The sequence below is a fragment of the Salvelinus fontinalis genome, chromosome 3, assembly GCF_029448725.1.
Source record: "Salvelinus fontinalis isolate EN_2023a chromosome 3, ASM2944872v1, whole genome shotgun sequence".
In the NCBI taxonomy this organism is placed as follows: domain Eukaryota; kingdom Metazoa; phylum Chordata; class Actinopteri; order Salmoniformes; family Salmonidae; genus Salvelinus; species Salvelinus fontinalis.
Window position 1 is genome coordinate 62,711,126 of NC_074667.1, and position 13,534 is coordinate 62,724,659.

At 41.7% G+C, this 13,534-nt stretch overlaps 1 protein-coding gene and 1 pseudogene across 1 annotated transcript; both read right to left on the bottom strand.

Moving 5' to 3' along the window:
• On the bottom strand, window positions 1-3,455 carry LOC129851310 (4-aminobutyrate aminotransferase, mitochondrial-like; annotated as a pseudogene).
• A 1,081-nt stretch (window positions 3,456-4,536) lies between these two features.
• Window positions 4,537-13,328, bottom strand: LOC129851311 (heme oxygenase 2-like). The gene is made up of 8 exons (XM_055917759.1): window positions 13,230-13,328; window positions 11,035-11,219; window positions 9,653-9,770; window positions 9,138-9,305; window positions 8,679-8,813; window positions 8,226-8,414; window positions 7,279-7,408; window positions 4,537-7,048 (listed from the first exon to the last, which is right to left on the bottom strand). The coding sequence occupies exons 2-8, from the start codon at window positions 11,133-11,135 to the stop codon at window positions 6,921-6,923; spliced, it is 969 nt and encodes a 322-aa protein (XP_055773734.1). The 5' UTR covers window positions 11,136-11,219; window positions 13,230-13,328; the 3' UTR covers window positions 4,537-6,920.
• Between the last annotated feature and the right edge of the window lie 206 nt (window positions 13,329-13,534).

Sequence of the window (13,534 nt, forward strand, 5' to 3'; positions counted from 1 at the left end):
TCACCTGTAGGTCGTAGAGTCCCTCCAGCATGACCTTGCCTGACCTCTTGGCCTGGTCCAGCAGGTTCTCTGTCTTGATGACATTTATGACCTCGGTCAGCAACAGGTTCTTAGTGTGGTCTCCAAGCCACGTGTTGAAGATCCTGAACGGCTGGAGAAGAAAATAAGAAAGGAGAGGAGAGGAGAAGAGAAAGAAAAAAAAATAAGGTAAAAAGGTTGATATAAAAGTACCACACATACACACACACACACTACCATGTCAGGCTGAAAGCTATCTTTCTGGTAGTATCCTCCTGTCAGCATCTTCTTGCTGAAGGAGATGATGTCAGCGGGGTCGTCCAATCCCCAGTGCTCGTGGGCCCAGAATTTCCCCGTAGACCCGCCCCGTCTGCACCTCATCCGCTAGGAAGGCACAGCCATGCTGACGGACACACAAAGGTCAGTAGGTTGAAATGACTAAAGACCTGTGTAATCACAATACTGTTTACAGTGTACTTACACAGTAAAGTACTGATTTCTAGATGAGTGTACCTTGATAGCTTCATATTATTTACCAATCAATGTATTTAAAGAAGTATTTGATAAAACACACTTTGGTAGGTGGCTTATACCAAGTCTCAATTAAAGGAATTCTACTCAATATCTACTAATTTGATCATTTTCACTAACAAGATAATCAAATCAGTTAGATTGTCAGCATGATTCATATCCCTCCAGATGCTCTGTACTCTGTCTATAACCAGTAAGGATCCTTTCTCTACCTTCTTGGTGATTCCCCTGAGCTTCCTGTAGAAGTCAAAGGAGGCGTGGTTATCCCCTCCCTCTGCCTGGATTGGCTCGATCACCACCCCCGCCACGTGCCGACCCTTCTGATTCCACTTCACTATCAGGTCCTCCGCCTGAGATGGGAGGGATTGAACGAGGGATGAGAGGAATAGAGGTAAGAATGAAGGTCAGGGGGGAGAATGAAAGAAAGTATAGTTCAGATCGATGAGGGGAATAAGGGATGAGAGCCAGTTGGATGGTCAGATTAGGAAGAAGAGATACATTACATTTACGTCATTTAGCAGACGCTCTTATCCAGAGCGACTTACAAATTGGAAAGTTCATACATATTCATCCTGGTCCCCCTGTGGGAATTGAACCCACAACCCTGGCGTTGCAAGCGCCATGCTCTACCAACTGAGCCACACGGGACCGTATACTGTATATATAGATATAGATACTGTATATATAGAGAGAGACTCACCTCCTCCAGGCAGCGTGCCTCCTCCCGTGCGTTCTCCCTCTCAAACTGGTCCAGGGGGTACCTCAGCTGGGGGAAGGGGGTGATGGGCCAGTCAAAAGACTGCACGTCCAGCTTCTGTATGGCCTTGGTGTGAGTGGTGGCCAGACAGCCTGGGAGAATAGAAGAGCCTTGAGTTCAGACTTGATATTACGTGGTTCTAAAACCTATGTATTGTCATTGCAATTACCTACATCCCAGTTGGAAGTACCTTGTGTACCCTCTCAGTACCCTAGTCAGATTGTATCAGCCTAAGTAATTAAGTAAGTACATATTAAAGTCTTACCCAGAGTTCTTCCGTGGGACAGAAGAGTCAGGTCAGGGCAGCCAGGAACCTGGAAAAAGAACGAGAGAACACCAGACTGAGAAACTGCTGGCCCTATATAACAAAATGACAAACAGGAGAGTTGTGAGGGAGTGTGAGTTACCTACCTGGTTGATGACACTAGTTCTTACTTCCTCTGGAGTTGGTTCCGGACTTCCTCTCATCTTGTTCTAAGAAACACATAGAGTAAAAGCCTGCTATATATACCGCCCATATTTAATATAGACTTTATAAATGCGTTACTGTCCATGGTCCTGCCCTTACTCTGTACCAGATGAAGATGGCTTTGTAGGTGTTCTCATTGGAGCAGGATCCACAGGCCATGGTCTGGACCCGGCTGAAGCCCTTGGGTGTCACCTAGTGGACAAATGGAGGAAGCGCACCAGTCATGTAATCACTTGAGTTATTTGATTTCATTCCATTTATTCTTGGGTTTGAATTCATTAATAAAGTACAAAGTCCAGGGGATAACACAATACAGTATCATAAAACACATATTTCCAATGTGGTCCTCTGTGTCCTGATATGTCTAGAAAGTGTATGCATGGTTAGTAATAGTGTTAACAGGGTGTGATGTTATATTCCGAGGTGTATTTGAAATCAAACTTACTGCCATCAGGCCGTTGACAAGCTTCTCAGAGAATTGCTCCGGTGGCATCATCCCAAGAGCTGGTCGGTTGACAAACGTTCCCTGACACAGATTGTAGAAAATAGTTACACATCATCAATGGCAAATCAAATGTTTTTCAATTCTCAAGATCAACATTGCTGCTTACCATATTTTCCGGATCAGTCATGACTTTTGTGAGTGCCTGGTGTGATTGTATCATGGAAATCACAGAGAGAAAAACTTACATTTGAAGTCTTTCCTGACCACGTGAACTAACCAGGAACAACTCTGGGTCCTATAGAATAGAATATCCACCTATGGGTATGGATGCGATCTGGGTGTAGACATCCAGCATGCGGTTCCCATCCACGTCCACCAGGTAGTTACGTTTACTCTACTCATAGTCACAGAAGAAGTTCACCTGGACAACACTCTGTAGAGGGGAAAAGAAGATGTTCAAGAGGGACAGAGATGTTCAAGGGGGACAGAGAAGAGGCTATCTTCACTGGTGCCGTTACACATGACTCATCGTACAAATCCAATATGATATGACTTGTGGACAGAGGACGTCAAGGAGAATAAGACACTTTTTTCACGATGTGGACATTTCTCTTCACTTTCTGTTTTTGTCCTTCAGCAGTGACATGGCATTTCATTCATATTATATCATATAAATCTGAGTGTGTTATGTGTATTTCTTACCTGAATCCCCTCCAGTTGTTGTGCTAGGATCTGTGGAGAACAACAGTAGAGATGAATGGATACTACCAGTACTTAACAAACAACCATGTCCTGAATTTAAAGTGCTTTAAATGGCTTCTTCTATTATATGTGTAATTGATTGATCCCTGAGAGCTTTGGCCAATGTTAATACTCACAAGATATTTCACAAACAGTCATAGACCGTTTTAAATTGTAAAAAAATATGTTGTTCCCCTTACCATCCCTGCTACCCTAACTAACAGACAACAATACTGTTAGACAGTTGGCACTTTGCAGTGAGGGACAGATTTACTAAGAATTTGCACTACTGCATAGTTTTCACTTGTTTTTTCTATACGAGAATGAAACACAATCCCATAAAACTGTCTTTAATAGTGTCGTTTTTCTTGCCTTTGCAAAGTGTGATAAACTTAGTAGGTCTGGTCCTTGGTGTGATATGGTCGAGAGTTGATCTATTGAGTTACCTTAGGTCTGGGCCCTGGAACCTCAGTCTTCATACAAGGACCATCAAACTCAACTTCCTCAACTCTTTTAGCCGGTTGCTAATGGCGGTATCCTACGGAAAATGTGAACGGGATTCTATGGGTTATTTGAATTATGAAGTTTTGTGCCAACGCCAAAAACACATCCAATCAGTGGGAAGTCACAATACAGTACGGCAAATCACAAATACCTCACGAGGAAGCTAGATATTAATCTGGAATGAGTGGGATCAAGAGGAGTGTACAGAGGTGGGAATTAATGATCAACTGTGTTTTCCAGTTGTCTTGTTCTGGCAAGTTGAATGGCCAGTATGGGTCAAAGACATGATGCTTGTTTGACTGACAGAAAGTACAGATGTAGGATCTTCATTTGAGCCAGTATGCCACTGCAGGAAATGAATCCTGCAGCAACAGGATCATTCATGGACGTTTTTGTAGGGTTTGATACATTTTTCGTAAGCGAAGTCCAACATTTTCAAAGTGGAAATTACAAACTTCAGAAGCCTTTTTTCTTGACACTCTGCACATAAATGCCAATAAAAAATACCAATATTTTAAAGGTCATTACACATACAGTATAACCTTAAAAATAGAATATTCATATCAAATGATGCTGGTTGACTGCGCAGTAGTTTAAAATATAACGGAAATACTCACTGTGTGGAAGTGTGAACATGTGGTGCAGGTGGAACCACAAGACTGTGTGCCATCGTCCTTACTCTCAACCACAGCCATTCAGAGAAGTGGAGGTGGGGGCCCGTGCGGAATCGTCCAGTATACCACACACCACTATCATTGACTACACTGCTCTCCTGGAGACTAAAGGGTCAGGTCATGACAGTAATAATTATAGGATGGATCAAAATAGGTCGGTTTTAGATTACCTTATTTTTGTAAGAGGACTTCTATGACAGGTGAGGGAGGGTGGGTTTCATGTATTCATTCATTGCTGAGGTCAAGATTCTTACATCCTGAAATGTCCAGTTTTCCAAAATGTCAAACATTAAGCATATATGCCACCTGTTGGTAGACATTGGAACGACAGATTAACTTGGATTAACATGATTCATGTGGATTATTATTATGGCATGAAAACATTGAGATGTAACTGTGATTTTAACTTCTCTTTATTAAAGCGTTATAGACCAAGAACCTTCCTGGCTAAGGCATCTATGTGTACTACATTCTGGTCTACAGTTTAACACAGGCAGCATTCCCATTACATCTATGTGTACTACATTCTGGTCTACAGTTTAACACAGGCAGCATTCCCAATAGATCTCTTGGAATACAAAAGCATTGATAAAACACATTTGTCAACATGTTTAAAAAAAATCAGCATTGCATACAGCGGACAGGTTTTCAAATACTGCTTTCCCAAACATATACATTTTGTATTGCAATTACATAATTACAAGATCAAAATCTTTGCAACATTTACAACATAAATACAGTTGAAGTCGGAAGTTTACATACACTTTAGCCAAATACATTTAAACTCAGTTTTTCACAATCCTGACATTTAATCCTAGTAGAAATCCCCTGTTTTAGGTCAGTTAGGATCACCACTTTATTTTAAGAATGTGAAATGTCAGAATAATAGTAGAGAGAATGATTTATTTAAGCTTTTTCCCCAATCACATTCCAAGTGGGTCAGAAGTTTACATACAATCAATTCGTATTTGGTAGCATTGCCTTTAAATTGTTTAACTTGAGTCAAATATTTTGGGTAGCCTTCCATTAGCCTACCACAATAAGTTGGGTGAATTTTGGCCCATTCCTCCTGACAGAGCTGGTGTAACTGAGTCAGGTTTGTAATCCTCCTTGCTCGCACACACTTTTTCAGTTCTGCCCACAAATGTTCTATAGGATTGAGGTCAGGTCTTTGTGATGGTCACTCCAATACCTTGACTTTGTTGTCCTTAAGCCATTTTGCCACAGCTTTGGAAGTATGCTTGGGGTCATTGTCCATTTGGAAGACCCATTTGCGACCAAGCTTTAACTTCCTGACTGATGTCTTGAGATGTTGCTTCAATATATCCACATCATTTTCCTCCCTCATGATGCCATCTATTTTGTGAAGTACACCAGTCCCTCCTGCAGCAAAGCACCCCCACAACAGGATGCTTCCACCCCCGTGCTTCACAGTTGGGATGGTGTTCTTCGGCTTGCAAGCCTCCCCCTTTTTCCTCCAAACATAACGATGGTCATTATGGCCAAACAGTTCTATTTTTGTTTCATCAGACCAGAGGACATTTCTCCAAAAAGTACGATCTTTGTCCCCATGTGCAGTTGCAAAGCGTAGTCTAGCTTTTTTTTGGCGGTTTTGGAGCAGTGGCTTCTTCCTTGCTGAGCGGCATTTCAGGTTATGTCGATATAGGACTCGTTTTACTGTGGATATAGATACTTTTGTACCCGTTTCCTCCAGCATCTTCACAAGGTCCTTTGCTGTTGTTCTGGGATTGATTTGCACTTTTCGCACCAAAGTACATTCATCTCTAGGAGACAGAACGTGTCCCCTTCCTGAGCGTTATGACGGCTGCGTGGTCCCATGGTGTTTGTACTTGCATACTATTGTTTGTACAGATGAACGTGATACCTTCAGGCGTTTGGAAATTGCTCCCAAGGATGAACCAGACATGTGGAGGTCTACAATTTGTTTTCTGAGGTCTTGGCGGATTTCTTTTGATTTTCCCATGATGTCAAGCAAAGAGGCACTGAGTTTGAAGGTTGGCCTTGAAATACATCCACAGGTACACCTTCAATTGACTCAAATGATGTCAATTAGCCTATCAGAAGCTGCTAAATCCATGGAATTATTTTCTGGAATTTTCCAAGGTGTTTAAACAGTCAACTTAGTGTATGTAAACTTCTGACCCACTGGAATTGTGATACAGTGAATTATAAGTGAAATAATCTGTCTGTGAACAATTGCTGGGAAAATTACTTGTGTCATACACAAAGTAGATGTCCTAACCGACTTGCCAAAACTATAGTTTGTTAACAAGAAATGTGTGGAGTGGCTGAAAAACAAATGTTAATGACTCCAACCTAAGTGTACGCAAACTTCCGACTTCAACTGTATATGCCTAAAATACACTGTACTGCGAGTACAGTATAGTTTCAATACACACTTACAGCCATAAACGAAATTTGAACAATGTAACTATTCAGTGTTGATAAGCAGAATAGTGCAGGTGATAAGTACTGAAGAGGACATTACTAAGGAGATCATCTGCATGTAGGCAGTGAAAAGATTCATTAAAGACGGGTTCATACCCTACAACGTTACAGTGACATCATTACTACAACAACCAGCTGGTATCAACACAGCAACGAAGGGAGTGAGAGAAATAAAGAATGAAAAGGATTGAGGGAGGGAACAAGTTCATTAGTCTGGACAAAGCTTGGCCTTCCTCCTCCAGAAGTCCATAATTTCCTTGTTGAGTCTTCCGCCCTTTAAACATATGATTGGCTGAATCAGTCTGTGACAGATCACATGAGGTACCAGGCAGCCAATCCGGCGACAGCAGCCGCCCAGCTGGCCAGAACCATCTGACCAACAGGATGTCTCAGCAGCATCATGGCTAACTGACAGGCAAAGTTAGTGTTGCCACTGGCCACTAGAGAGAGAGAGGAGGAAGAGGAGGAAGAGAAGAAAGAGAAGGATAATAATTCAGTTATTCATGTTCTAATTTCTAGAAACGATCTTGAGTGAAAGATTGCATTGTGACCTCATTCTGTTACTACTGTTAGTACCAAATGTGTTGTCATATGACTTGACATGTCTAATTGATGCCAAACACAGAAAAAGGAGATGTTAAAGTGTGAGAAGTTCAGGCAGGCAGCTTACCCATTTTGGCAGAGTAGTAAGGGCACTTGTTAATGTCTCCGTCCATGTCCCCATGGCCATGTCCTGGGAACCCTGCGTCCATCACCTCTTCCTTGATGCTCTTCCCTGCCTCCTCCAGCTCTGTGAACACCTGGGGACAGGTAAGTATCCAACAGCATTAAATCAGCATCTTACAACAAAATCCTACAAACAATTAATGAGTATGATGTTTAAAAGGCCAAACCATATTCCCAAACCCTTTTACATCATTTATATTACACTTATCAAGTGTTATGCCTTCATATCAGTGTTCTTCAAGCTCAAAACAGCTGTTACGCTAACCACAAGACACCTGTTACGCTAACCACAAGACAGCTGTTACGCTAACCACAAGACAGCTGTTACGCTAACCACAAGACAGCTGTTACGCTAACCACAAGACAGCTGTTACGCTAACCACAAGACAGCTGTTACGCTAACCACAAGACAGATGTTACACTAACCACAAAACAGCTGTTACGCTAACCACAAGACAGCTGTTACGCTAACCACAAGACAGCTGTTACGCTAACCACAAAACAGCTGTTATGCTAACCACAAAACAGCTGTTATGCTAACCACAAGACAGCTGTTATGCTAACCACAAGACAGCTGTTATGCTAACCACAAGAGAGCTGTTATGCTAATCACAAGACAGCTGTTATGCTAACCACAAGACAGCTGTTATGCTAACCACAAGACAGCTGTTATGCTAACCACAAGACAGCTGTTATGCTAACCACAAGACAGCTGTTAGGATACCTATCATATGTCAGTACTACATGTGGTAGATCACTACTAGCATCATGAAATCACAGCCTGATCCACCATCCTGAATAAACCACGTGGAGCGAAACCGAATGTAAGCTAGCGAGATCAGGATGGTCGAACGAGGTTAATGAAAACCACCCTGATCAATAATATCTTACCTCCATGTTGAACTTGAAGGCCAGGTTAGACTCGGCTATGATCCTCTCCTTGGTCTCCTGGTCCATCTCCAGCTCGTTCATCCTGCTCCTGTACAACTGTTTAAAGGCCTTGGTGCTGTGGATGCCCTCAAACTGGTAGAAGTGCAGCCCCTCGCCACTAGAGGGCAGCTTCAGCGCCCGCTGTGCCACCTTCATTAGAATAGGGTTCATTTTAATAAATTAATTAGAATCAATTAGAAAATGCTGACGCTGATATGTTTGTTAAAAATGTTTTATTATTTTAAAGATGAACTGAAATCACTTTTTGTTGAGTATAAACATTCTCTGAAAGCTAATACAATGTCATATAAACGTTATTGTGGACTACAATTCAGTTTCTGTGTTATAAACTACCAAAGTGCATCATTGTGGCAGTTGTATCGATATAAGTGTGAAATAAACCCTTTTATGTACCTTCTTAAGGATCTGACCCCCAGAGAGGTCACCCATGTAGCGGGTGTAGGAGTGGGCCACCAGCAGGACCGGGTCTTCACGTCCCACTTCGTGGATGCGGTCTACATATGGCTGGGTGCCCGGGGAGCAGGTGACCTGGTTCAATCAATCAATCATTCACTTAATCAATCAATCAAATCAGTTACCCAGCCTAGACCCCAAAGAGCAAGCAGAAGCAGAAGCAGATTGAATAGAAATACACTCCCTAGAAGGAAGAAACCGATGACTGATTCACACTATAAGGCCAAACCAAGCCGAGCTGAGCTGTACTGGGTTGGCCTGGTTACGCGTCCACCATAGTTACGGTAACTGTGCACTACCAGCACAGTGCGGTTTGGGTCAGCCCTATAGTGTGAACCAGGCACCAGATAGGAACCCGGCTCAGAGGAGTGACCGGGGCCCGTCCTCTTCTGGCTGCACCTGCTTCTCCCAGTCTTCTCCATAGAAGTACTCCAGGTCCCGGGCCAGAGCCTCACGTCGGTGCAGCTCAGTGGGGAAGTAGATGGGGGCAAACTGGGGGTGGTCCCTGTTCCTCTCTATCTCCTCCTCCATGGCAGTATAGACAAAGTAGAGCGCCACTGTGCCCCGCTGGAGGGAGGGAGGGAGGGAGGGAGGGAAGAGGGAGAGACAGAAAGAGAGAGAGGGAGATACAGCACGTAGGAGAGAGACAGAGGTGAAATATTAACTCACAGGAAGACAGAAATGCAGATCATATTCAGTTCAGTTCCAGTCTATTATTGAATAGAACTGACTAAGGCAGTAAAGTGAATATGTGAATATTACACATGCACTATTTCAATGAAACATTTTCATCCAACTCAACCATTTGACTGAATAAAGGAAGAGTTTAAATGAATTTGATCAGGGGTCAATGTGTAACATGGTTTGTCTGGGCCTGTCAGTTAACCCATTCTCGCCCAGCCCTGCAGACTGACCTTAAACAGTTCTCTTTGGATGCGTCCCCTGAGGAAGTCTTTGACAAACTGGCAGTTCTCTGCTCTGTCGTGGGACTCCTTGGTTCCCTCCGCTAGCAACTCGGACAGGTCATCTGGACTGGGGAGGTGAAGAACAGATGGAGGAACAACAGACAGACAGATAGTAAAAAAGGTGAAATCATTCACAGGTAAAGGTATGCAAGCCGACACTCTTGGTCATAAAATAATGAAGTCCGGTATCACTATACAGATTGGTGATGGACGACAGATAAAAATAACAGGTGAAAACTATTAACTGCTAAGGGCATGCAAACATAGCCTATGTTTATATACTCCTTGTTACTCATCATCATTTCAACTCCTTGTTACTCATCATCATGCCAACTCCTTGTTACTCTTCATCATACCAACTCCTTGTTACTCATCATCATACCAACTCCTTGTTACTCATCATCATGCCAACTCCTTGTTACTCATCATCATTTCAACTCCTTGTTACTCATCATCATTTCAACTCCTTGTTACTCATCATCATGCCAACTCCTTGTTACTCATCATCATACCAACTCCTTGTTACTCATCATCATACCAACTCCTTGTTACTCATCATCATACCAACTCCTTGTTACTCATCATCATACCAACTCCTTGTTACTCATCATCATACCAACTCCTTGTTACTCATCATCATACCAACTCCTTGTTACTCATCATCATGCCAACTCCTTGTTACTCATCATCATACCAACTCCTTGTTACTCATCATCATGCCAACTCCTTGTTACTCATCATCATATCAACTCCTTGTTACTCATCATCATGCCAACTCCTTGTTACTCATTATCATGCCAACTCCTTGTTACTCATTATCATACCAACTCCTTGTTACTCATTATCATACCAACTCCTTGTTACTCATCATCATGCCAACTCCTTGTTACTCATTATCATGCCAACTCCTTGTTACTCATCATCATGCCAACTCCTTGTTACTCATCATCATACCAACTCCTTGTTACTCATCATCATACCAACTCCTTGTTACTCATTATCATGCCAACTCCTTGTTACTCATTATCATACCAACTCCTTGTTACTCATTATCATGCCAACTCCTTGTTACTCATTATCATACCAAACTTGAGAACGAATTGTCAAGAGCGCAAAAGATCTGGGACCAGGCTAATGAAAACAGTCCCTCCATCAATCTTATAATTTCTAAATGTTGTTATTAGGTCCCCAAGTTTTCCCTTGTTATTAGGTCCCCAAGTTTTCCCTGATCACCTCACCAATAACCCTGAATCATGATCCATCATTTGACATTGAATAGATTAAAAGGGGTGATAGACAATCCTAATCAATAGGCTACTACTCCTCAGTACCTGAGATTGTCCTCATCATCCTCTACTTCAGTGATGATCTTCCCTCTTTCATTTGTCACACCGTTGGTCTTCACCGGTTCCTGTACCTTCTCTGCAGGCATCTTGATGGTCTGTCTGTCAGTCTGGCTTGTTGGTTGGATGGTTGGTTGGCTGTCCGTCTGTCTGTCTGTCTGTGTTTTGCTTCTCTGTGGGGTGAAACAACCAGAGAGCATTTGGTATGACGATAGAAGGATGAGACGGAAACCTTTAAATGAGGTCCTGAGTCCGACTCCTGACCACAGTAGCTCTGGTGTGCTTCTGTGGCCAAAAGTGTTGACACACATGACCCTCTGACATAAGGGGTTGTGTATTACAGTGCCATTTTTATGTTCAGACATATCTTTACTTTGGATAGGACAAAAGAAAATGACAGGTTCCATTCAGACCCATAACATATATTTCTGAATACGTAGGCTAATAATTGTATATTTACATAGATATTTACATAGATACGTAGATATTTCAATAACTTATAATACATCAAATCAAATGTGCATGTACATGAATAGAACAAATGTAACTGTACAGTGAAATGCTTACTTGCAGCTCTTCCTCAACAGTGCAGAATTCATAATAAAACAGAGAATGAATACAACTCACTGTAGGCTACAGTAGAGTATGATACAGTAGTTCCACTCTAGGCTACAGTAGAGTATGATACAGTAGTTCTACTGTAGGCTACAATAGAGTATGATACAGTAGTTCTACTGTAGGCTACAATAGAGTGTGACACAGTAGTTCTACTGTAGGCTACAGTAGAGTATGATACAGTAGTTCTACTGTAGGCTACAGTAGAGTATGACACAGTAGTTCTACTGTAGGCTACAGTAGAGTATGATACAGTAGTTCTACTGTAGGCTACAGTAGAGTATGACACAGTAGTTCTACTGTAGGCTACAGTAGAGTATGATACAGTAGTTCTACTGTAGGCTACAGTAGAGTATGACACAGTAGTTCTACTGTAGGCTACAGTAGAGTATGATACAGTAGTTCTACTGTAGGCTACAGTAGAGTATGATACAGTAGTTCCACTGTAGGCTACAGTAGAGTATGATACAGTAGTTCTACTGTAGGTTACAGTAGAGTATGATACAGTAGTTCCACTCTAGGCTACAGTAGAGTATGACACAGTAGTCTACTGTAGGCTACAGTAGAGTATGATACAGTAGTTCCACTCTAGGCTACAGTAGAGTATGACACAGTAGTCTACTGTAGGCTACAGTAGAGTATGATACAGTAGTTCTACTGTAGGCTACAGTAGAGTATGATACAGTAGTTCTACTGTAGGCTACAGTAGAGTATGACACAGTATGACACGGAATATGCTAATGCTATTTTTGTGACATCATAGCGGTGTTACTAAGAGTTTCTCTTGAAAAACAGGAAAGTATTGTTTATTTTATCAGATCAAAATAGTTTTTGTCTTTTGTACACTGTCTGATTTTAATCAAATTGTAATCATTTTAATTTCGTTTTTGTCTTTTGTACACTGTCTGATTTTAATCAAATTGTAGTCATTTTAATTTTTGTCTTTTTAAAATTAAAATGACTACAATTTGATTAAAATCAGACAGTGTACAAAAGACAAAAACGACAAAAATTAAAATGCCTAGAGTAGAACTACTGTATCATACTCTACTGTAGCCTACAGTAGAACTACTGTGTCATACTCTACTGTAGCCTACAGTAGAACTACTGTGTCATACTCTACTGTAGCCTACAGTAGAACTACTGTGTCATACTCTACTGTAGCCTACAGTAGAACTACTGTGTCATACTCTACTGTAGCCTACAGTAGAACTACTGTGTCATACTCTACTGTAGCCTACAGTAGAACTACTGTAGGCATACATCCAATCAATACAAATAGGATATATACAGCAACTTTACTAATTAGCATATACTTCTCTATTTGACATGTCTACGTGCTGGCAAAAACATCGCCTGCCATGAGCGACAGTACACTATCGGACAGTTACAAAACTCACTGACATTGCGCTGAGCCTTGTATAACAAGCCCACATGAGTCTAACGTCCATGCCATTGCACAAAAATTATATTAGCATGAATTCTCGGTTGCGCATAGATACATTCGTAAACTTACATCTAGCCCTATCTTTTATGCCGAGTGAACATATATTGCTGTATTTGTTTACCTTGATAGTAGGTACAGTAGTAAATATTCGCTGCAGAAAAGGCGGCGTGTGTTGAGTGACGCCAGCCAACCAGATTGTTTGCCATAACAGAAGGCGGGCTCTACTCGAAGCACACGATGATAGAAGTGGACACAGAAATTGAACAGCTCGGTTGAATCAAAACCTGCTATAAGCATATAATTTTAATGGGTGTTGTTGATGACACAAGTTTACTGGAGAACTGAGACGAAGTAGAGACTCTGGACAGGGTGGATATTCGTATAATAAAAAGCAGTTTTATTCAGAGGTAAAGATATCTGATACAA